Source organism: Mobula hypostoma, chromosome X1, assembly GCF_963921235.1.
Source record: "Mobula hypostoma chromosome X1, sMobHyp1.1, whole genome shotgun sequence".
Taxonomy (NCBI): domain Eukaryota; kingdom Metazoa; phylum Chordata; class Chondrichthyes; order Myliobatiformes; family Myliobatidae; genus Mobula; species Mobula hypostoma.
This window is the reverse complement of record NC_086128.1, coordinates 60,133,485-60,160,043: the sequence shown is the minus strand read 5'-3', so window position 1 is coordinate 60,160,043 and position 26,559 is coordinate 60,133,485. Positions and strand designations below refer to the sequence as shown.

General features: G+C 44.8%; 1 protein-coding gene across 4 annotated transcripts in view; it reads left to right on the top strand.

Moving 5' to 3' along the window:
* Positions 1-26,559, top strand: part of srcin1a (SRC kinase signaling inhibitor 1a) — a 578,647-nt gene that overhangs the window by 256,469 nt on the left and 295,619 nt on the right. For all 4 annotated transcript variants that reach the window (XM_063037434.1, XM_063037430.1, XM_063037435.1 and 1 more), the window contains exon 5: positions 19,657-19,719. In XM_063037434.1, the coding sequence (XP_062893504.1) occupies positions 19,657-19,719 (63 nt within the window). The remainder of the gene's footprint in view (positions 1-19,656; positions 19,720-26,559) is intronic.

Genomic DNA, 26,559 nt, shown 5'->3' with positions numbered 1-26,559 from the left:
GGACGGGTATTGACCGCAGAGTTATTGCAAAACTTCCTGCAGTACCCCGCCATCTCCAAGAGCCTTCTGAGGGCCCTCTTGTCTGTCGGGGTTGGGAGGTCAGCGATAGCCTGCACTGTAGCTTGCATCACTGCCAGCTGCCCCTGTGTCACCACAATTCCCAGGTAAGTGACCCTCGTGTGGCCGAATTCATTTTTTTCAAGGTTCGCTATCAAACTGGCTTCAGACAGCCGTATTAAATTGCCAGTACACACCTCTGTGTTCATCAGCCCTTTAGTCACTGAATTACTCAAAAAATATGGGTGTTGTTTACTTGGCTGCCCTATTGTAACCACAATCACCCAACGTCCCAGTTCTTTGCATTTCCTCGGGACAATCAAACACATGGGTGCGAGTCGTTTAATTACTCCTTCTAAAGATTCGCTTTGTTCGGGGATTAAGGGAGAGACCTTATCAGTAGACCTGGCCAAAACAATAGCCTTCTCCCATCTGACCGATCCCATCCTAATCTTCTCAAAATGGTTTTTTCCTCTTAACAGGGGGCCCCTAGATTCATTGATTTCCACGCTAACACCGACTAGGTTTGTTAGCATATCAAAAGCCGGTGACCGTCTCAGTTCGCGTCGGTCATGATCAATAACATTTTTTTCCCTGGGCAGCCGGTAAATCTCTTTCATGATTCCACCAACTGCTTCCTCCAGCACCGCAAAATGTCCACCGGGGGGTACCTCGTGGGCCATGTTAAAAACCTTATCCCCATAACTCTTTTGCACCACCCCCCATTCCTCATCTGCGGGTACTGTACTTGATTTCCCTTTCTTCCTTAGCACTTCCTCATCCGCACAATAGCCTACTGGTTCCCTTGTTAAAGCTGTGTCAGAGAGAGCTGTCTCTGCAAAAACCATCAGCCCCTCGTCTCGCTCCTGCGTCTGCACAAATTCTTTCCTGGCTACTGCTACGTCCGTCCCAGCTCCCTCACTACCTCTTATCTCACTACACCCTGTCTCATACAAGGTTGGCAGAAATGTTTCAGCTAAATTCACTATCGCGGGCTCGTGATGAACCTGTGAGTCCATGGATGGGGCCTCAATGCTGGCAGGCTGACCTGTCAATCTCACGACTGGGAACACGATTCCTCCGGCAATGTCATTACCGAGCAAGACTTCCACGTCTTTCATCGGTAATTCGGACCTCACCCCGATCGTGACTAGTCCAGAGACCAGGTTGCTCTGTAAGTGTATCTGGTGCAAAGGGACTGACTCTGTCCCTTCCCCAACACCTTTGACCTCTACCTCCCCAGTCTGGGTCTCTGAGCTAAACTCTAATACACTCTTCAGTATTAGTGACTGACACGCTCCCGTGTCTCTCCAGATCCGCACTGGAACTGGTTTTAACCCCTCCTTCACTGACACCAATCCGGCCAAGATAAACCTCTCGCGCCCTTCCTGGACTTTTTCAGACCTGTCCTTCCCTAGCGGTTCGCTTAACAGCTCGATACAGCCATTCAAAATCGCTGTTTTTCCTTTTCCCGTCTCCTTCTTTGGGGCAAAGCACCTGGACGCAAAGTGTCCGACTTTCCCACAATTATAACAGACGACCCCAGGAGACTTCCTACCAGACTGCTCCCGGTCTACCTTATCCTTTTCACTAGTCCCCGGCTTACTTTCTGACTTTTCCGGCGGACTCTCCCCTCCGTCCTGACTACCCTTCTGGTAGCCTTTCCTCGGGGCAAACTTCATTTTATGCGTCAACGCATACTCATCCGCTAACTTAGCAGTTGCGGCTAACGTGGCTGCCTCTTTCTCATCGAGGTAGGGTCTCATACCCTCAGGGACACAACCTTTAAACTGCTCAATCAGGATCAGTTGTAGCAGTCTGTCATAATCCCCCTCTACCCCCTTTGAGGCGCACCAACGCTCACAATATGTCTGCATCTCACGGGCAAACTCCAAATACGTGCGGTCCCACTGTTTCCTCGCATCCCGGAACCCCTGCCGGTATGCCTCCGGGACCAACTCATAAATCCTGAGGGTGGCCTCTTTCACCACCTCATACCTCTGGGCATCTTCCGCGGACGAAGCCGAGTAAGCTTGTTGGGCTTTCCCTTTCAGTACACTCTGAAGTAAGACAACCCACTTATCCCTCGGCCAGTCCTGACTTATAGCCACTTTTTCGAAGTGGAGAAAGTACCGATCCACGTCGGTATCGTCAAATGGGGGAACCAGCCTAACCTCCTGGGTCGCCCGGAACCCTCCACCTTGGTTCGGCACAAGCCCCTGCTCTGCCCTTAACCTTAACTTCTCCAATTCGAATTCCCTTTCCCTCTGTTTCTCCTCTCTCTTCAACTGTCTGTCCCTCTCTTTCTCTTCTCTCTCCATCTGTCTGTCCCTCTCTTTCTCTTCGTGTTCTAACTGCCGTACCCGGAACTCGTGCTCGAGTCTCAGTTTTTCAAGCTGTACCTGTACCGCGTCTCCAGCAGGTTTTTCAATAGACACCACCCCCAGCTCACCTTGGGGAAACACACCTTTAGATACATAGTGCTCTACAATAGCTCTGTGTATCTCCTCTCTCCTCATTGTCGACTTCACCTTAGCAAGATTCAACCGTTTGGCCACAGCTATCAATTCCGATTTCCTGGCATCCTCTAATGCCTCCAAGGTCGGCGCCTTTATAATTTCCTCAGCCTCCATTTCTGCTGTTTGTCTTTTCTTTCTTTCGGGAATTTTGACCCAATCAATTTACTCCATCCCAAATTTAGCGTTCAAAATCGCGGACGAGAACCCCACTTATGTTACGTACCCCGTAACTGGGTTGCCAAACCAGCAGAAATGGATCACTCAGTTGGAGTCTGGAGTACTAGAACTAAGAAAGTTTTATTAAAGGAACAAGCAACACAGTAATCGAAAGGATAATAAATGCAACAGTTCAACAATGATAACCACACACGTGCACAGAATGAAGATAACAGCATCAATCAAGCTCTATCGTTGTCTAGGGGTAAATGACCAAATTTCAAAGTGACTCAAAGTTCAGTCCAGTTTAGTAGTTCAGTTCGCAGTAATCGTTGCCATGGAGATGGACAATGTGGGGGGAGAGAGAGAGAGAACAGGAACAACTGATCATTCAGACACGGCTTCACTCACAGACCAGCGAGATTGCTCACAAGCAGCTTTTGGGCGGGTCCTTGGTGATGTCACCTGAGGTCACCGACTGTGACCCCTCCTCCAGATGCGGTCGATCCTCTGCAGTGAACCCGGCACCCAGGCAAGGGCGGACACACACCGGGTTCCCGCTGATCGTACCTTTCCACCCTGGCCGTTGTCTGATACTTCTCACCCACTCGTGAGAGGCGCACCGCTTCCAGGGTCTCGTTACCTCGGGTGGCGTGTGTGCTGCCTTAGCGAACCTGTCCTTTTTTATCCCCCTGCTGGGGCATCACCTGTCCATCACTTCAAATAATTCAGGGTTCAAAGGGGGAGCCGCTCCAGACAGCTCTCTCTCCCACGTCCCTTCATTACACATCTCCAGACGCTGCTCCATTGTTCCTTATCTCTCCTTCCCCTGAGGGCAGGTGGCAGACCACTTGCTGATGTCACTGATGCTAACCCAGGCCAGCAAACATCTTAATTTTATGTGTATTCTCGTAATAGTGAATACTGTGTAACTACTACCCCCATGCAATTACCTGTCAGCAAGAAATAACAGACCGTACATTGCATACAATTATAAAGAAAGTATATTTACAAATGTCAGCTTTATTGAACAGTTAGGATAAAGAAAAGGAAAAAAATAAAAGGAGCCCATTATAGTTAATCCAGTCCAAATGTGCACATGTGGAGTTCATTTTGAAGTTGTCTATAACTCATGCACTGGACCCACAGTCTGCGTGAAAGCACACACCATCTTCCAAATGTCTCTCAAAATCCATCTCGAACAAGGGTTCCCCCACGGGAGTACTGGCCCTTCCTCCTTAAAGCCATTCATCTGCACAAAACACCTTGTGCAACAGGGACAACATCCTCAGCCATCTTCCCTCCTATCTTCTCCCATCTCCCACCAAAAAGACCTTGACTCACACCAGTGTCAGTCACCAAAAACCTCTTCGCCATGCATTCTCTCGAACTTTCTAATTCCACTGTCTAGACTGGCTGACACAGCATTCCTAAATTGAACAACATAGCCCCTTATCTTTAGCTCAAACCCAAACATGCTAAACACAGGACACAGACTGCTCTTACAGAACTGCTAAAATAAAATACCCACAGCACAGCTGCAAAAATCTTAACCAGGGCGTTGCACAGTGTTAATAGAACAATGGAGACACGGCACTTTGTGATGAATAGGACAAAGAACATTGAAAAATGGGCAATGATAGAGGTCTAGTAAGTGAAGGGAGAGGAAACAAAAAGAAGGTGGTGTCGATGCATGGTCAGATCTTTTATACCCATAGATAAGAAACATTCCATTCAACTTTGCAGATAAGAGTCAACCAATAAGATAACTCCTATTCAAATGATACAGCACCAGAGAAGCTTCCAAAGTTTTCCAGAATCAGAAATGTAACCACGAGGGAACACGAGGGGACACACTGAACATCTGCATATACGTACATACAGAGATGTCAAATTGCAAAGTTCACACAACTCCATTACCAGGTTCCTCTAGCAGTGTTCCCTAGGAAGAACTTGTAAAGTTGTTAGTTCTCAGCACATATGGTCTGGTCTTGTCACATCTTAAGGAGACATACTATCATCCCTGTACCTGGAGACTGTTGCTACTGAATGACGGGACTGGGTGGAGTGCTCGAATGGGGTTGGTTGGCCGTAGACAGGCTGGTGAAGAACAGAGCCCACAGGAGATATATTCATTGTGGCTGAGGGTCATTGATGGTCTTCAGGGCTTCAAATAAGTGCTGCTATATAGATGTTGCTGGGGCTAGTATAGAACAGAACATAGAATAGTACAGCACAGTACAGGCCCTTCGGCCCACAATGTTGTGCCAACCCTCAAACCCTGCCTCCCATATAAGCCCCCACCTTAGATTCCTCCATATACCTGTCCAGTAGTCTTTTAAACTTCACTAGTGTATCTGCCTCCACCACTGACTCAGGCAGTGCATTCCACGCACCAACCACTCTCTGAGTAAAAAACCTTCCTCTAATATCCCCCTTGAACTTCCCACCCCTTACCTTAAAGCCATGTCCTCTTGTATTGAGCAGTGGTGCCCTGGGGAAGAGGCACTGGCTATCCACTCTATCTATTCCTCTTATTATCTTGTACACCTCTATCATGTCTCCTCTCATCCTCTTTCTCTCCAAAGAGTAAAGCCCTAGCTCCCTTAATCTCAGATGATAGTGCATACTCTCTAAACCAGGCAGCATCCTGGTAAATCTCCTCTGTACCCTTTCCAGTGCTTCCACATCCTTCCTATAGTGAGGCGACCAGAACTGGACACAATACTCCAAGTGTGGCCTAACCAGAGTATTATAGAGCTGCATCATTACATCGAGACTCTTAAACTCTATCCCTCGACTTATGAAAGCTAACACCCCATAAGCTTTCTTAACTACCCTATCCACCTGTGAGGCAACTTTCAGGGATCTGTGGACATGTACCCCCAGATCCCTCTGCTCCTCCACACTACCAAGTATCCTGCCATTTACTTTGTACTCTGCCTTGGAGTTTGTCCTTCCAAAGTGTACCACCTCACACTTCTCCGGGTTGAACTACATCTGCCACTTCTCAGCCCACTTCTGCAACCTATCAATGTCTCTCTGCAATCTTTGACAATCCTCTACACTATCTATAACACCACCAACCTTTGTGTCGTCTGCAAACTTGCCAATCGACCCTTCTACCCCCACATCCAGGTCGTTAATAAAAATCACGAAAAGTAGAGGTCCCAGAACAGATCCTTGTGGGACACCCACTGGTCACAATCCTCCAATCTGAATGTACTCCCTCCACCACCACCCTCTGCCTTCTGCAGGCAAGCCAATTCTGAATCCACCTGGCCAAACTTCCCTGGATCCCATGCCTTCTAACTTTCTGAATAAGCCTACCGTGTGGAACCTTGTCAAATGCCTTACTAAAACCCATATAGATCACATCCACTGCACTACCCTCATCTATATGCCTGGTCACCTCCTCAAAGAACTCTATCAGGCTTGTTAGACACGATCTGCCCTTCACAAAGCCATGCTGACTGTCCCTGATCAGACCATGATTCTCTAAATGCCTATAGATCCTATCTCTAAGAATCTTTTCCAACAGCTTTCCCACCACAGACGTAAGGCTCACTGGTCTATAATTACCCGGACTATCCCTACTACATTTTTTGAACAAGGGGACAACAGGACAACATTCGCCTCCCTCCAATCCTCCGGTACCATTCCCGTGGACAACGAGGACATAAAGATCCTAGCCAGAGGCTCAGCAATCTCTTCCCTCACCTCGTGGAGCAGCCTGGGGAATATTCCGTCAGGCCCCGGGGACTTATCTGTCCTAATGTATTTTAACAACTCCAACACCTCCTCTCCCTTAATATCAACATGCTCCAGAATATCAACCTCACTCATATTGTCCTCACCATCATCAAGTTCCCTCTCATTGGTGAATACCGAAGAGAAGTATTCATTGAGGACCTCGCTCACTTCCACAGCCTCCAGGCACATCTTCCCACCTTTATCTCTAATCGGTCCTACCTTCACTCCTGTCATCCTTTTTTTCTTCACATAATTGAAGAATGCCTTGGGGTTTTCCCTTACCCTACTCGCCAAGGCCTTCTCATGCCCCCTTCTTGCTCTTCTCAGCCCCTTCTTAAGCTCCTTTCTTGCTTCCCTATATTCCTCAATAGACCCATCTGATCCTTGCTTCCTAAACCTCATGTATGCTGCCTTCTTCCACCTGACTAGATTTTCCACCTCACTTGTCACCCATGGTTCCTTCACCCTACCATTCTTTATCTTACTCACCAGAACAAATTTATCCCTAACATCCTGCAAGAGATCTCTAAACATCGACCACATGTCCATAGTACATTTCCCTGCAAAAACATCATCCCAATTCACACCTGCAAGTTCTAGCCTTATAGCCTCATAATTTGCCTTTCCCCAATTAAAAATTTTCCTGTCCTCTTTGATTCTATCCTTTTCCATGATAATGCTAAAGGCCAGGGAGCGGTGGTCACTGTCCCCCAAATGCTCACCCACTGAGAGATCAGTGACCTGACCCGGTTCATTACCTAGTACTAGATCTAGTATGGCATTCCCCCTGGTCGGCCTGTCCACATACTGTGACAGGAATCCATCCTGGACACACTTAACAAACTCTGCCCCATCTAAACCCTTGGAACTAATCAGGTGCCAATCAATATTAGGGAAGTTAAAGTCACCCATGATAACAACCCTGTTATTTTTGCACCTTTCCAAAATCTGCCTCCCAATCTGCTCCTCTGTATCTCTGCTGCTACCAGGGGGCCTATAGAATACCCCCAGTAGAGTAACTGCTCCCTTCCTGTTCCTGACTTCCACCCATATTGACTCAAAAGAGGATCCTGCTACATTACCCACCCTTTCTGTAGCTGTAATAGTATCCCTGACCAGTAATGCCACCCCTCCTCCCCTTTTTCTGCCCTCTCTGTCCCTTTTAAAGCACTGAAATCCAGGAATATTGAGAATCCATTCCTGCCCTGGTGCCAGCCAAGTCTCTGTAATGGCCACTACATCATAATTCCATGTATGTATCCAAGCTCTCAGTTCATCACCTTTGTTCCTGATGCTTCTTGCATTGAGGTACACACATTTCAGCCCTTCTACCTTACTGTCTTTACACCGTTTATTCTGCTTCTCTTTCCTCAAAGCCTCTCTGTATGTTAGATCTGGCTTTACTCCATGCACTTCTTTCACTGCTCTATCGCTCTGGGTCCCATCCCCCTCACAAATTAGTTTAAACCCTCCCGAACCATGCTAGCAAACCTACCTGCAAGGATATTGCTCCCCCTCAAGTTCAGGTGCAACCCATCCAATCTGTACAAGTCCCACCTTCCCCAGAAGAGATCCCAATGATCTAAAAATCGAAAACCCTGCTCCCTGCACCAACTCCTCAGCCACACATTCAACTACCATCTCCTCCAATTCTTACCATCACTATCACGTAGCACTGGCAGCAATCCTGAGAACGCCACCCTTGAGGTCCTGTTCTTCAGCCTTCTGCCTAGTTCCCGAAACTCACACTTCAGGACCTCATCCCTCTTCCTGCCTATGTCATTGGTCCCAACATGTATCACGACTTCTGGTTGCTTTCCCTCTCGTACCAGGATGTCATGAACCCGGTCAGAGACATCCCGGACCCTGGCACCCGGGAGGCAACAAACCATGCGGGTGTCCTTCTCACGTCCACAAAATCTCCTGTCTGCTCCCCTGACTATAGATTCTCCAATGACGACAGCTCTCCTATCTCCGTCCCACCCTTCTGCACCACAGGGTCAGACTCAGTGCCGGAGGCCCTGCCACCGTGGCTCACACCTGGTCGGTCAGTCGTCCCCGCTGACAGTATCCAGGACGGTAAACTTATTATTCAGGGGAATGGCTACAGGGGTGCTCTGCACTACCTGTCTGCTCACCTTCGCTTTCCCCCCTCTGACTGTCACCCAACGAATTATGAATTTAATATCTGAACACAATAGACTCTACAGATGCTGGAAATCCAGAGTAACACACACAAAATGCTGGAGGAACTCAGCAAGTCAGGCAACATCTATAGAGGGGAATAAACAGTCGACATTTCAGGCTGAGACATTTTGTCAGTTCTCCTAATATCTGAATATTAAATAATATTAAAAATTAGATCGGATTAGATTAATATTAAAAATTAGATGCAAGTAGACTTTTTTCCACTGAGGTTGGGTAAAACTAGAACGAGGGGTCATAGGTTAAAAGTGAAAGGTGAAATATTTAAGGGGAGCCTAAAGGGGAACTTCTTCACTTAGAGGGTAGTGTGAGTGTGGAATGAGCTGACAATGGAAGATGAGCCCACTCTGGGAAGTGATGCAGGAGGGCATCGATATGAAAAGCATTAAATAGCCTCAGCATTAGAACATTCCGGATTTGATTGCAGCATTTAAGAGAAGTTTGAATAAAAGGGGTACGGAAGGCTATGGTCCAGGTGCGGGTCGATGGCATGAGGCAACACAGTTTGACACAAACTAGATGGGCTGAAGGGCCTTTTTCAGTGCTGTAGTGCTCTATGACATCAATGAACAGGAATCTCTGATATGTGGCAGAGGCCAGTAACCGTAGCATGAGACATTCCTGAGGATGGAGTGATGAGAGCAACTGTGAGGGGAAAAGTTGGTGAGGGTTAGGCAGGGCTTTTGTAAATGAGGACGTTACCAGGGGAGGGAGAGAAACAGAGAGAAAGAGAGAGAGGTGGGGGGGGGAGGGAGCACTACTAGTGTGGATAGTGGAAATGTGACCCAGAGAGCCTCAGTCATGAGTTCAATCCTTGTGTTCGTGAATTACAGGTATTATCATACTGGGCATGTCAGTGATAACAGCATGCTGCCAGGGTGGTGGTACAGGCAGATACATCAGGGACATTTAAGAGACCCTTAGATAGGCACATGGATGATAAAAAAAATGGAGGGCTATGAGGGTGGGAAGGGTTAGACTGATCTTAGAGTAGGTTAAAAAGTTGGCATAATATTGGGGGGCTGAAGGGTCTGTACTGTGCTGTAATGTTTTATGCTCTGTGTTCTGGTGGGGTGGAGATACGTCTCTACCAAAGGAGGTGTAAGGTGCTCCTTCCCTCCGCTAGCCGGCAGGTCACCCTTGGGCAAGGTGTAGCACCTGCTTAGCACCCGATCAGGGTCACATGTAGCCATGGGAGCAGGTGGTGGATGGTCATACAAGCAGCCGGTGCAGATCACAAGTCCTGGTTGTGCGACCACTGATATCAGGAAGACGATCTCTGAAAAGTATTGATATTGGCTGGGGTCACCCGTCTTGTAAAGGCACTGCTCAGAAGAATGCAATTACAAACCATTTGTGTAGAAAAATTTGCCAAGGGCAATCATGTTCCTGGAAAAACCATGATCATACATGCCATACAGCATGGTACGTAATGAACAAACAAGTGAAAAAGAGAGAAAAAAGAAAAAGTAGTGAGGTAGTGTTAATGGGGTCAATGTCCATTCAGAAATCTGACAGCAGAGGGGAAGAAGCTGTTCCTGAATCGTTGCCTACTTCTATGACAGAACAGGTTCTTCCCCTTTGCCATCAAATTTCTGGATGGTCCATTAACCCACAAGCACTGTCTTATTATTCCTCTTTAACATTTTTTTTTAGACTTAGTAATTCTTTATGTCTTGTGTTATACTGCTGCCACAAATCAACAAATTTTATGACATGGGTCTGTGATAATATATTTGATTCAGATTCAGGACTTTAGTCAGGAGTCCAGTGCCCTTTTGTGGAATCTTCATCTACCGGGGAGAGCAGCAGGTTAACAACGCTTTCTCCTCCAGCTGACTCTTGCTACTGCTCTAGACATGCCAGTCTGGATTTCGTGAACATACTACAATGTACAGGCCATTTGGCCCATAATGTACTGACCTTTTTCAAGGTTCAAAGTAAAATTATTATCAAAGTACATATATGCTGCTATATTCAACCCTGAGATTCATTTTCTTGCAGGCATACTCAATACATCTATAGAATAATAACCTTAGTAGAATCAATGAAAGACAGCACCAACTTCGCACATCAGTACATAGAGTCCCAATGAGAGAGCATGCGATACTGGATCTGTTATTGGGGAATGAGACAGGGCAGGTGACAGAAGTTTGTATAGGGGAACACTTTGCATCCAGTGGCCACAATGTTATTGGTTTCAAAGTAAATATGCAAAGAGATAGGTCTGGTCCACAAGTTGAGATTCTAAACTGGAGAAAGTCAAATTTTGATAGTATTAGAAATGATCTGGAAAGTGTGGAATGGGACAGGCAAGGGTGTACTTGGAAGATAGGAGGCCTTCAAAAACTAAATTTTGAGAGTACAAAGCTTGTATGTGCCGATTAGAATAAAAGCTAAAGATAACAAGTGTAGGGAACCTTGGTTTTCAAGAGATGTTGAGGCCCTAGTTAAGAGAAAAAAGGAGGTGCATAGCAGGTATAGGCAAGTAGGAACAAATGAGGTGCTTATGGAACACAAGAAATGCAAGAGAACACTGAATAAAGAAATCAGGAAGGCTAAAAGAAGGCACGAAGTTGCTCTAGCAGACAAGGTGAGGGAGAATCCGAATTACTTCTACAGGTATATTAAGAGCAAAAGGATTGCTAGAAACAAAATTGATCCTCTTGAAGACCAGAACTGTAGTCCATGTATGGAGCCAAAACAGGTGGGGGAGATCTTAAATGTATTTTTTGCATCTGTATTTACTCAGGAGATGGATACAGAGTCTATAGAAGTGAGGCAAAGCGGCATCAACTCCATGGACCCTGTGTAGGTTACAGCGGAGGAGGTGTTTGCTACCCTGAGGCAAATCAGAGTGGAGAAATCCTCAGTGCCGGACAAGGTGTTTCCTCAGATCCTATGGGAGCCAAGTGCAGAAATTGCCGGGGCTGTAGCAGAGATACTTAAAACATTCTGAGGAGAGATTAAAAAAGGCTCTAAACAGAAACCAGGAAATTATAGGTCAGTGAATCTGACATCAGTCATTGGAAAGTATTCTAAGGGACTGGATATATAAGCATTTGGATAGACATAGACTGATTAAGGATAATCAGCATGGCTTCATGCATGATAGGTCATCTTTAACCAGGCAAGGCAGTGGAAGTTGTCTACATAGACTTTGTCATGGTCCTGCATGGGAGGCTGGTCAAGAAGGTTCAGTCGCTTGGCATTCAGGATGAGGTAGTAAATTGGATTAGACACTGGCTTTGTGGGAGAAGCCAAAGAATGGTCATAGAGGGTTGCCTCTCTGACTGGAGGCCTGTGACTAGTGGTGTGCCTCAGGATTCAGTGCTGGGTCCATTGTTAATTGTCATCTATATCAATGATCTGGATTATAATATGGATCAGCAAATTTGTAGATGACACCAAGATTGGGGATGTGGTGAACAGCGAGGAAGGCTCTCATGGCTTGCAGAGGGATCTATACTGGAAAAATGGGCTGAAAAAATGGCAGATGGAATTTAATGCAAACAAATGCGAGGAGCAGGGTTGGTCTTACACAGTGAATGGTTGGGCACTGGGGAGTGTGGTAGGACAAGGGGATCTACGAATACAGTCCATAATTCATTGAAAGTGACATCACAGGTAGATAGGGTCATAAAGAAAGCTTTTAGCACATAGGCTTCGTAAATTAAAGTATTGAGTACAGGAGATAGGATGTTATGTTGAAGTTGTATAAGATGTTGGTGAGGCTTAATTTGGAGTATTGTGTGCAGTTAATGTCACCTACCTACAGGGAAGATGTAAATAAGTTTGAAAGAATACAGAGAAAATTTACAAGCATGTTGCCAGGTCTGGAGGACTTGAGCTATAAGGAAAGATTGAATAGAAGTTTATTCCTTGGAATGTACAAGATTGAGAGATTTAACAGGTATACAAAACTACGAGGGGTATAAATAGGGTCAATGCAAGCAGGGTTCTTCCACTGAGGTTGTGTGGGACTACAAGCAGAGGTCATGGTTTAAGGGTGAAAGGTGAAATGTTTAAGGGGAACGTGAGGGGAAACATCTTCACTCAGAGGGTTGTGAGAGTGTGGGAATGAGCTGCCAACACAAATGGTGCATGCGAGCTCGATTTCAACATTTTAGAGAAGTTTGGATAGGTACATGGATAGTAGGGATATGGAGGGCCATGATCCAGGTGCAGGTCATTAGGAGTAGGCATCTTAAATGGTTTCAGCAAAAACTAGATGTGTGGAAAGGGCCTGTTTCTGTGCTGTACTTCTCTATGATTATGACTCTAACAAACTGCAAACACAAAAAAAGGTAATAATAAATGACCGATAAATATTGAGAACATGAGATGAAGAGCCCTTGAAAGTGAGTCCGTAGGTTGTGGGACATTTTAGTGATAGGGCGAGTGAAGTTATCATTCCAAGATCAATCTAACCCTTCTCTCCCACATTGCTCTCCATTTTTCTGTCATCCTTGTACCTATCTCTTAAATATCCTGAATGTATCTGTCTTTACTACCACTCCTGGTAGCATGTTCCACATGTCCACCACTCTTTAAAAAAAAAATTACCGACATACCCCCTATACTTTTCTCCAATCACCTTAAAATTGTGTCCTTTTTGTATTAGTGATAAGATCATAAGATATAGGAGCAGAAGTAAGCCATTCAGCCCATGAGTCTGCTCCGCCATTTAATCATGGGCTGATCCAATTCTTCCAGTCATCCCTACTTCCCTGCCTTCTCCCCATACCCTTTGATGCCTCGGCTAATCGAGAACATATCTATCTCTGCCTTAAATGCACCCAAAGACTTGGCCTCCACAGCTGCTCTTGGCAACAAATTCCACAGATTTACCACCCTCTGATTAAAGTAATCTCTCCACATCTCTGTTCTAAATGGACATCCTTCAATCCTGAAGTTTGTGCCCTCTTGTCCTAGACTCCCCGACTGTGGAAAATAACTTTGCTGTATCTTATCTGTTCAGGCCTTTTAACATTTGGAATGTTTCTATGAGATCTCCCCCCCCCACCCCTCATTCTCCTGAACTCCAAGGAATACAGCCCAAGAGCTGCCAGACATTCCTCATACGGTAACCCTTTCATTCCTGGAATCATTCTCATGAATCTTGTCTGAACCCACTCCAATGTCATTATATCCTTTCTAAAATAATGAGCCCAGAACTGCACACAATACTGCAAGTGTGGTATCACGAGTGCCTTATAGAGCCTCAAGATCACATCCCTGCCCTTATATTGTATACCTCTCGAAATGAATGCCAGCATTGCATTCACATTCTTCACCACTGACTCAACCTGGAGGTTAACCTTTAGGGTATTCTGCACAAGGACTCCCAAGTCCCTTGCATCTCTGCATTTTGAATTCTCTCCCCATCTATATAATACTCTGCCCATTTATTTCTTCCACCAAAGTGCATGACCATACACTTTCCAACACTGTATTTCATTTGCCACTTCTTTGCCCATTCCCACAGACTATCGAAGTCTCTCTGCAGGCTCTCTGTTTCCTCGACACTACCCACTCCTCCACCTATCTTGTATCATCAGCAAATTTAGCCACAAATCTATTAATCCCATAGTCCACATCATTGACATACATCATAAAAAGCAGCAGTCCCAACACTGCCCCCTGTGAAACTCCACTGGTAACCAGCAGCCAGCCAGAATAGGATCCCTTTATTCCCACTTTCTGTTTTCTGCCGATCAGCCAATGCTCCGCCCATGCTAGTAACTTCCCTGTAATTCCATGGGATCTTACCTTGCTAAGCAGCCTCAGTGTGAGGCACCTTGTCAAAGGCCTTCTGAAAACCCAAGTACACCACATCTACTACATCTCCTTTGTCTACCCTACTTGTAATTTCCTCAAAAAACTGCAGTAGGTTAGTTAGGCAGGATTTTCCTTTCAGGAAACCATGCCGGCTTTGGCCTATCTTGTCATGTGCCCCCAGTTACTCCGTAATCTCTAGTTATTTCTGCCCTGGAAAAAGGTGCTAGCTGTCCACTCTATCCATGCCTCTTATTTTGCATGCCTCATTCTTTACCTCTTACAAGACCAACAGACAGAGGCAGAATTAGGCCATTTGGCCCACTGAGTCTGCTCTACCATTTCATCATGGCTGATCGATTTTCTTCTCAACCCCATTCTCCTGCTATCGCTCCATAACCTTTCATGCCCTGATTAATTCAGAACCAACCAACCTCCACCTTAAGTATACCCAGTGACCTGTCCTCCACAGCCACCTGTGGCAATGAATTCCTCAGCTTCACTACCATGTGCACCTTTATCTTGTACATCTCCATCTCCTATTTTTTTTACCTTTTTTGATCACGTCTGCTCTCATCCTCCTTCGCTCCAAAGAGAAAATCCCTAGCTCGCTCAACCTCTCCTAATCCGACATGCTCTCCAATCCAGTTAGTATCTTGGTAAGTCTGCTCCACAGAAGTGGAGTGTAAACCCACAACTGGCCAGCTTGGAGCCTGAGGCCAGAAGGAACCCTAATCAGAAGAGGACCAAGGGCTTCTTGGGGCTTGTCTGTCAGTCCAGTACTGGTGACCTTGTTCAGGCTGATTTGAGCTTGGTGCAACGGTTGTATCTGGTGTCAAAAATCCCGAACCTGGGTTCTTACATAGATCTTTCTGAGAAATGCTTGTGCATGTGACTCCAAAAATAAAGGTGAGACCTCACTTGCCTCCGTCTGTCGTCTATGCTGCACAGGTGTGTTCCCTGAAGCCTAGAAGCCTGGGTACAGAGATCTTTGCTGAGTGTCTGATGTACTCAGCGAGCAGGTGTGTATGTTGATGCACAGTGGCTGTTGACGTGTTGTGGTGATGTAGACTCAGCTGGGGTCTGAGGCATCATCTTCAGTGTGAAGATAACAGTCTGTTTCTCTCAGATACTGCATTGATCCAGGAAAAGCCAAGGTGGGGAAGTGAAAATCACGTGCACAACCAAAATGGCCCCTTCACCTATAGATTCAGTGAATGATTCTGCTGAGGAGGAGGACATTTGGCCCATTGTATTTGTACTGGCTCTTAAATGGAACCATATACAAATTCACTGATGACACCACTGTTGTTGGGTGAATCACAGGCGGAGATGAATTAGTGTACAGGAGTGAGGTGGGACATCTGGCTGCATTGTGCTGCAGTCACCTATCTCTCAATGTCCGAAGGACTAAAGAATGAGGCGGCATGGTAGCATAATGGTCAGCACAATTTTACAGTACTGGCAACCAGGGTTCGTGTACCATGCTGACCACCTGGGTTTCCTCCCGGTTGGCAGGTTAAATGGTCATTGTAAGTTGTCCCATGATTAGGTTAGGGTTAAATTGGGGGATGGCTGGGTGACATGGCTGAAGGGCCTGAAGGGCCAGAAGGGCCTATTCCGCCTGTATCTCAAATCAAATAAATAAATAAATAGGATCTCTAAGATACTTGAGGTTTCCACCCTGAGGCCTATTGTCAGTGAGATAGATTCTCCACCTTACTACCTCACTCAGCATTTAATGACGATGCTGTTGGGGGCACACGCTGGAGGCAGGAAGCATGTTCCCGCTGATGGGTGAGTCCAGAACCAGAGGCCACAGTTTAAGAATTAGGGGTAGGCCATTTAGAACGGAGTTGAGGAAAAACTTTTTCACCCAGAGAGTGGTGGGGGTATGGAATGTAGGGACTGACGACAGAGGTATAAATACCATTGGACCAGACATGCCATTATCCCTGATGAAGATGACAGAGTTTGTAATCGAAACATCAGTTATAATCGATATCTGTACCCGGCTGGAAGCTTGAGAAGAGTTTATTTGTCATAAACGCCAGGAAAGCACTGGATCCTTTTTCAAATAGAAACTCATTGTTAACATGGGGAAGGCGAAGGAGGGCGAACCTACACCAGTCTACATTGGTGGATTAGATTTATATTCCTTGATACCTCTACTTTCTAAGAAGGTTAAGGATTCTCGGCATAGAAGATCACAGCACAGTATAAGCCCTTTGGCCCATAGTGTTGTACCCTTCACTGCCCTTGTGATCTGTTATCATTTTTCACCAGAAACACCATTGAGATCACAGTTGGATCGCTCTTTGTCTGGAACGTCCCTCTTGACCATACCACCATGGATACTCTACCAGACAGCATAGCTCTCAGGAACTCACAAACCTCTCCACCACAACAAGGGAATGATCCTCGGGGTCAAAACTCTCAATAGAACACGCTCCCAAGTGGGTGGTAGAAGCAAATACCCTGATAACATTTAGGAAGTATCTGGTCAAGCATGGGAATTGCCAACATATGGAAGACGTTGGACCCATTGCTGATAAATTGGATAAGAATAGATAGGTACTTAATTGTCAGCCTGGACACAGGGGTAAAGGATCTCATTATGTGCCATGTCGCATGACGTGGGCCATCATGGCTTTTCCATGACCATGACTGGTTTTAGCAAATTTTTCTTCAGAAATAGTTTGCCATTGCCTTCTTCTGGGTAGTTAATTTACAAGACTGGTGACCCCAGCCATTATCATTACTCTTCAGAGATTGTCTGCCGAACGTCAGAGGTCACGTAACCAGGACTTGTGATATACACCAGTTGCTCATATGATCATCCACCACCTGCTCCAGTGGCTTCACCTGACCCTGATCGGGGGCTAAGCAGGTGCTACACCTTGCCCAAGGGTGACCTGCAGGCTAGTGGAGGGAAGGAGTACCTTTGGTAGAGATGTATCTCCACCCCGCCACCCAAAAGAACCAGCTTAATTAATTAATTAGCAATACAGTGGAAAACAGGCTCTTCTGGCCAGCAACGTACTTACTTAACACCAGCCTAATCACAGAACAATTTTCAATAACCAATTAAGCTATTAACCGGTATGTCTTTGGACTGTGGGTGGAAACCAAGGCACCCAGAGGAAACTCACGGAGTCATGAGGAGAACGTACCAACTCCTTGCAGATGGTGCCAGAGTTGAACTTTGAACTCTGGAATGCCCCCAGCTGTAATAGTGCCATGCTAACCATGACATTATTGTGATTTATTATCACTGATGTACACTCAGTGGTCACTTTATTAGGTATCTTCTGCACCTAATCAAGTGGCCACTGAGTGTACGTTTGTGGTTTCTGCTGCTGTAGACCATCAACTTCAAGGTTTGATGTTTTGTGTGTTCAGAAATACTCTTCTGCACACCATTGTTGTAATGTGTGGTTATCTAAGTTACGGTCACCTTCCTGCCAGCTTGAACCAGTCCGGCCATTCTCTTGTCTCTTCTCTCATGAAGAAGTTGTTTTTGCCCACAGTACTGCTGCTCACTTGATACTTTCTGTTTTTCACACCATTCTCTGTAAACTCTAGAGAACGTTGAGTGTGAAAATCCCAGATCAGCAGTTTCTGAGATACTCAAACCACCCTGTCTGGCACCAACAAACATTCCATGGTCAAAGACACTTAGACCACATTTCTTCCCCATTCTGATGTTTGGTCTGAAGAACAACTGAAATACTTGATGTCTACTTACTTTTATGTACTGAGTTTCTGTCACATGATTGGCTGATTAGCTAGTTGCATTAATGAGCAGGTGTACAGGAGTTGTGTGTATGTATGTGTATATATTATACACACACGCACACACACATATATGTATTGCACTGTACTGCTGCCGCAAAACAGCAAATTTCATGATATACAGCAATGATGATAAACCCAATTCTGATTCAGTGCATGTTGGTTACAGTCCTGATCTTTATACATTATCTCAAGAGTTTAGATTGGCTGTCCAAATTCCTTGCGAGCACTGGGTGTGCTGGAATGCCATGAGATTTGTTGGGAATCTCAGAGAACAAAGGAGAATGCTGTATGAGGGGAACACTCTGGGGAAACACACACAAAATGCTGGAGGAACTCAACAGGCCAGGCAGCATCTATGGAAAAGAGTAGAGTCGATGCTTCAGGCTGAAACCCTTCGGCAGGACTCAATAAGGTTTCAGTTCAAAACGTCGACTGAACTCTTTTCCATTGATGCTGCCTGGCCTGCTGAGTTCCTCCAGCATTTTGTGTGTGTTGCTTGGATTTCCAGCATCTACAGATTTTCTTGTTTGTGACTCTGGGGAAACCTTTGATTTGTTGTCATGTGGTCAATCCCACTCTGTTTGGTGAAAATCTGTTTTAAGAATAAAATGTGCTACCTGTTTTTAAAAAAAAACAAATTACTGGTACTAGATTCTGATGAAGCTCACATCAGTGTGTACTAAATATAATATCTGTTCCAAAGAATCTTCCACTCTTTGGTGGTAGATGACCTGCATGCGTTGGATCTTTAAAGTTCAAAGTAAGTTTATTATCAAAGTATGTATAGGTCACCATATACAACCCTGAGATTCATTTTCTTGTGGGCATTCGCAATAAATAGATAGAAGCACTGTTGAATCATTGAAAAATTACTCACAAAGGCAAGCAACCGATGTGCAAAAGATGACAAATTGCTCAAATACATAAAGACAAACAAAATAATAATAAATAATTGATAAATAATATTGAGAACATGAGTTGTAGTGTCCTTGAAAGTAATGCAATAGGTTTATGCACTCTAGTACAGGAGCCTGATGCTTGAAGGCTAATAACTGTTCCTGAGCCTGGTGGTGTGGGACCTGAGGCCCCTGTATCTCCTCCCCAATGGTGAAAGCGAGAAGAGAGCGTGTCCTGGATGGTGGGGGACCTTGATGATAAATGCTGCTTTCCTGTGGGAACACTCCTTGTTGATATGCTCAATGGTGGGGAGACTTTTCTTGTGATGGACTGGGTTGTGTCCACTATGTTTTGTACGATTTTCTGTTGAGGGGCATTAATGCTTCCATACCAGACTTTAGAACGTGGACTGATGAAATTGATTGCATTTCACATGATGGGTTGCTACGCCAGCTGATACCTTCTGCTTCAAAGCTTTGAATATTTCTTACAGCAGGGCTTCGAGGCTTGGAGCGCCTGCGAGTTCAGGGATGGAGCGAACAAGATCGAGGCCAAGGTAAGTGAGATGGCTTACCAGTGAAAACTGAACTAATGGCAGTTGGAGGGATCAGCTTGAGGCCAAGCTGGGGGAAGAGGGTTTGGAAAAAGGCCACAGCAGGAAATATTCAACCTCAGCCTCACAGTCATTCTCTGTGGGGCCTATCGAATAGATAGAATGGACGTGTAAAGGATGTTTCCTCTAGAAACATAGAAAATAGGTGCAGGAGTAGGCCATTCTGCCCTTCGAGCCTGCACCGCCATTCAGTATGATAATGGCTGATCATCCAACTCAGAACCCTATACCTGCCTTCTCTCCATACCCCCTGATCCCTTTAGCCACAAGGGCCATATCTAACTTCCTCTTAAATATAGCCAATGAACTGGCCTCAACTGTTTCCTGTGGCAGAGAATTCCACAGATTCACCACTCTCTGTGTGAAGAAGTTTTTCCTCATCTCGGTCCAAAAAGGCTTCCCCTTTATCCTCAAACTGTGACCCCTCGCTCTGGACTTCCCCAACATCGGGAACAATCTTCCTGCATCTAGCCTGTCCAATCCCTTTAGGATTTTATACGTTTCAATAAGATCCTCCCTCAATCTTCTAAATTCCAACGAGTGGTGGAGTCTCAGTGGGGGAGTCTCAGATTAGAGGGCACAGCCTTGGAATAGAAGGGCGCCCTTTAGAATAGAGATGAGGAGGAATTTCTTTATCCAGAGGGAGGTGAATCTGTGGAATTCATCTCCATAGATGGCTGTGGAGGCCAAGTTATTGAGTATTTTAAAAGCGGAGTTTGCTAGGTTCTTGGTTAGTAAGTTACAGGGAGAAGGCAGGAGAATGGGGTTGAGAGAGGTAATAATTCAGCCATGACAGAAGGCAGAGCAGACCCAATGGGCCTAATTGTCTAAGACTGCTCCAATATCTACATCTTATGGTCTTAACCAGGATGAAAGCCTAACACTAAAGATATTTGAGGGAAGATTAAAAGATTCCAAAACCCAGTGAGAAATTTCAGGATGATATCCCATATTTATTTTAGAAACAGAAATATCAGCAGTGAATTTTAACTTTACTTCCCAAATTTTCAGAATTCCCAGACTTGTGGAATTAGTTTTGAAGTCCTTTGGCCACAGGGTATTCCAATCTCTTGTGTTAGATATACTTGGATTAGAACCCACTACTTTATCCCATAACCAAATTTGCTCCACTTGGGTGAGCTTCTTCCCAAATTTAGAATAACTTGCCTCATGCCTTTTCTATTCAGGATTTTGTTAAATCTTTACATTGATTGGATTAGGGTTAGGTCCCAATCAAGGAAGATCTCCTGCGTTTCTAACCTGCTGCAATTCTATGAGATTTCATGCTGTGGCTATCTGTAGTAAAGTGGTTTCATTGTTTGCCCCTGGTGGTTTTGACAAGGTGGGTCTTGAAGTGCTACTTTTCTTCTGAGGTTGGTGTTCTCAGCGATGTTTACCTGGGGAATCCAGGAATGTGGACCCAGTAACCAACTGTCCACCAGGTGCAAGTGCAAGGCTTGGAGCTGACAGTGTTCCCTTAATATTGGAGTTCTTATTTCACTTGGTGGTATAATTTGCAGGGGGAAGGGAGAAACCTTTGAAGGACTCTAGTGAGTTTCTGCAGTACATCCTGTACTCAGATGTTTCTCAGCCTTAGTCAGCTTATCGACACAAAGACGCAAATTAATTGTATCTGTACAGTGATATTGCAGAAAGTGAGTGCAAACTGATTACTGGAAACCCAATTCACACTGGTAAGAAATAAAAACATATGAGAAGAATTTGATGGCTCTGGGCTTGTCCTCACTGGAGTTTAGAAGAATAAGGGGGGAAGATCTCATTGAAACTTAACGAATATTGAAAGGCCTCGATAAAGTGGAGGTGGAGGGGATGTTTCCTATGGTGGGAGAGTCTAGGTCTAGAAGGCCCAGCCTCAGAATAGAGGGACATCCACTTAGAACAGAAATAAGGAGGAATTCCTTTAGCCAGAGGTGGTGAACGTAGAGATCATTGCCACCGACGGCTGTGGAGGCCAAGTAATTAGTGAGGCCAAGTAATTATAAAGTGGAGGTTGATAGGTTCTTGATTAGTAAGGGCATCAAAGATTGCAGGGAGAAGGAATAATAAAGAGTCAATGTTTCTGGCCGAGACCCTTCATCGAGGCTGGTGAAATGTCAACACTTCATTCCTCTCCATATGGGGAGAAGGCAGGAGAATGGGGTTGAGAGGGATAATGAATCAGCCATGATGGAATGGTGGAGAAGACTCAGTGGCTGCTCCTATGTCTTATGGTATTGTGGTCTAAAACAAAATCTGCTTGAAGTGAATATGTTCAGTTCTGGTCACTTTATTATACGAAGGATCCTGCAGACCTGGATGTACAATATCCTCATTGCAATGGGAGTGGGGGGATGGGTGTTGAATTTAGCAGCAGGAAAACTGAAGGCGAGAATTGCTAGTGTCGAGTGTCTGGTTTGGTTTTGCAGGATCCATCCCTCTAGACCAGGGGTTTTCAACCTGGGGTTCACAGACCCCTTGCTTAATGGTATTGGTCCATGGCATAAAAAAGGTTGGAAACCCCTGCTCTAGAATGTTCCATTACACTTCAGACTTGATTCTTTGCCAACTCAAATTTCAGATTCAGATTTATATATCACATGTACATCGAAACATACAGTGAAATGCGTTGTTTGCAACAAAACAAACAGCATACCCAAGGATGTGCTGGGGGCAGCCCACAAATGTGGCAATGCGTTCCACCACCAACACTGCATTCACACAATGCTTGGCAAAACAACACAAACAGCAGCAGCAGCAACAACAGAACAAACAAGACACCAACAAGAAAATAAGCCCCTTTCCCAACCTCCCACCCTCTCTCACACATAGGTCTCCAACCCCAAGACAGCCATCTCCAGGCCTTCAGTCCTTGGCCCTGGACTATCAAACTTGCAGACATTTCTAAGCATGGCTAAAAGAAGTCAGTGTTATAGTTGATTTTTTGAAATGGACAGGAGCCTGGCTGTGTGAAGTTTGCCAAGTGGTTGCTTTTAATCTATTGTTTATTAAGCCATTGGTCCTCTGTCAGACCTGTCTAATAATCTATACAAACATCAAGATGTTTCTCAGTCTTAGTCAGCTCATTGACGCAATTACACAAAGTAATGGCTTTTGCAGAGTGACATTGGAGAAAGTGAGTGCAGACTGATTATTTGGAAACCCAGCTCTCAGTTGGTAAGTAATAAAAACAGAAACTACTTGAAATGAACTTGTGTTCAGTTCTGGTCGCCTCATTATAGGAAGGATGTTGAAGCTTTACAGAGGGTGCAGAGGAGATTTACTAGGATTTACAGTCCTGAAGGAGGGTCTTGACTCAAAATGTCAACTGTTTATTCATTTCAATGGATGCTGCCTGACCAGCTGTGTTCCTCAACCATTTTGTGTGTGTTGCTTTGGACTTCCAGCATCTACAGAATCTCTCATTTTTAAGATTTCCCAGGATGCTGCCTGGAGTAGACAGCATGTCTTATGTGGTTTAGTTGAATGAGCTAGGGCCTTTCTATCTGGAGCGAAGGAGGATGAGAGGTAAGTTGGTAGAGGTTTACAAGATGATAAGAGGCATAGATTGAGTGAGAGACTTCTTCCCAAGATAGAAATTGATAATATGGGACGGCATAATTTTGAAGTGTTTGGAGGAAAGTATAGGGTGTCAGAGGTAAGCTTCTTACACAGAGAGTGATGGATATGTCAAACCCTCTGCCCAGGATGATGCTGGAGGCAGATATATTGGGAACGTTAAAAATACTCTTAGATAGGCACATGGATGATAGAAAAATGGATGGTTATGTAGGAGGCTATGTAGATTAATCTTAGAGTAGGTTAAAAGGCTGGCACAACATTGTGGGCCGAAGTGCTTGTGCTGGGCTGTAATATTGTATATTATATGAAATACTCAGCGGGGAGAGAGAGAGATTTCACTATATGTTTCAATGTACACATGACAAATAAAGCTAATCTTTAGTGAACCCAATCTTAATGCAGATGTTCTTGGATTTCAACATGGAATAAAGAAACTCCAGATAAAAGTACATGGGTTAACTGGGCATCACTGGCAACACTGTTCTTTGCTAGCCATTACTTGGTGTCCTGAGAAAGAATGAGCATTGCTTCTATAGGGTGGACGTTATGAAGAATTATTCATTTTATCATCCCCCTGCTTCTGATTGCATTTGCAAACAGTGACAATAATCTCATGTATCTGTCATATTCCCTGTCCTCTCTCTCCCTTTCCCTTCAACCATATACCCAACCTATTTTAAAGCAGTTGTACAGATCTTTGTTTTAATCTCACCCTCCCTCTGCTTATATGTTCCATGGCCTCCTTGTAGTAAAATGGTTCTGCTCTGTGCTCCTCAATCTTTTGGATTTAATTTTCCATTCGTGTTTTTTTTGTTATGAACTTCTCTATTACTGGAAACAGTTTGATTCTATCTATCTCTTTGCAATATTATTCAACTCTTATCAATGTCAATCTAGAAGCTGTGGCTTCTCATCACAACAATTTTAATTGCTCACCACACAAGATGAAGTAACTAACATCATGAACAACATGTACAAAATGCTGAGGGTACTCAGCAGATCAGCAGTAACTGTGGACAGGAATGAAGAGTTGACATTTTGGGCCGAGACCTTTCATCAGGACTGAAAAGGAAGAGGGAAGAAGGATGGCTAAAAGGTGATAGGTGAAGCTTGGTGAGGGGAAGATGGGTAGTTAGGGGAAGGGTGATAAAGTAGGAAGGAGGAAGAGGTGAAAGGTTGAAGAAGAAGGAGCCTGATTGGAGAGGACAGTGGACCATGAGAGAAAGGGAAGGAGGAGAAACACCAGAGGGAAGTGATGGGCAGATGAGGAGAAGAAAAGGGGGTATGAGGGGAGCCAGAATGAGAAATGGAGAAAGAAAGAAGGGAAAGGAGACAGAAATTACCAGAAACCCCAACATGTTCACTGGTGAGGTGTTGCCTCACCTGGAAGGACCGTTTGGCACTCTGAATGGTGGTGAGGGAGGAGGTATAGGGGCAAGTGTAATATTTGTTCCACTTTCAAGGATAAATGCCAGAAGGAAAATAAGTGAGGGGGGAACAAGTGGACAAGGGAGTCACGTAGAGATCGTTCCCCGCAGAAGGGAATGAAAAATGTGTTTCGTGGTAGGATTTCTTTGAAGATGGCAGAAGAATGATGTGCTGGATGTGGAGGCTCATGGGGTGGTGGGTAGGTTAAGGACAAGAAGAACTCTATCCCTATTAAAACAGTACAAAGATGGGGTGAGCGTGGATGTCTAAGAAATGGAGGAGATGCAGGTGAGGCCAACACTGATGGTGGAGGAAGGAAAACTCCGTTCTTTGTGAAGAAGAAGGACACTTCTGATGTCCTGGAAAGGAAAGCCTAATCCTGAGAACAGATGTGGTGGAGAGAGAAACTGAAAAAAAGGGAATAGCATTTTTACAAGTGACATGTCAGGAGAAGGTACAGTACAGTCAAGATAGCTGCGAGAGTCAGTAGATTTATAAAAGATATTAATAGATGAACTGTCTCCAGAGATGGAGATAGAGAGATCAGGAAAGGGAGAGAGGTGTCAGAAATGGACCAAGTATATTTGAGGGGATGATGGAAGTTGCAGACAAAACTGATGAAATTGATGAGCTCAGGATGGGTGCAGGAAGCAGTATCAATGCAGTCGTCAATGCAACACAGAAAGAGTTTGGGAGAATTACAAGTGTAACGTTACCAAAACTTGATTGTTTCAGGAACTTCATCATTAGTAATCAAATGGCTAACTAAACTAATCTCTTCAGCCTACAAATGTCCATATCCTTCCCATTTTGCCCACATTCATGTGCCCATCTAAATGTCTTTTAAAAGTCCCTGATGTATTTGCCTCTAGCACCACCCGAGGCAGCACATTCCAGGCACCACTCTCTGTGTAAAAAAAAAACTTGCCCATCACATCCCCTTTGAAAGTACCCCCTCTCACCTTAAATGCACGCCCTCTGGTATTAGACATTTCAATCCTGGGGAAAAGATACTGTCTGTCTTCTCTATCTATTCCTGGCAGCCTTGGGGACCAGTCACATCTTTGAGGAAATTTAATAAATTGAAGGATAATAACTCTTTGAAAACATAACCAGAAATTATTTTTTAATATAAAAATTGAAAATGCTGGAAATATTCAGCAGATCAAGCAGCATATCTTGAGATTGAAATAAAATTAATCTTTCAGTTCAACAATTTTTTTTATCAGAACGGGAAAAGGAAATGAGTGTGTTTTAACTTATTCCTCTTGGTTGCCGCTGGTGGTTAAGAAGGTGCACGATGTGTTGGCCTTCATTAGTCGGGAACTGAGTTCAAGAGCCATGTGGTAATGCTGCAGCTCCACCACACTCTGGTTAGATAGGGTGGGGAGGATTTTATTTTGAATTGTATTGAATTTGATGGAGGTGAACTTCCATTAAGATGGCAGCTTCTACAGGATCAACCAAAGGTGTTATTGTCTTTTTTTAAACATACCTTTGATGACTACAAGACCCCGCTGGACATTAAGAACTTTAAGTGTGGCAGGTTCCCCCCCATCAGTGAGTTGGTTGTTGGGAGAGAAACTGAAGGAGCTGGACTTGATGTGGATTGTGTTGATGCCTATGTCAGAGAGGTGTCAGAGGACTTGGTGCGCGAAGGCAGTGTGCAATCTAACAGCAAGTGACCGTCTTAGTCTCTTTCCTTGTGATTACAAGACCCTGTTGGATGTTGTCAATGTGGAATGCTGCAAGTTTGATTCACTGATTTATTGACAG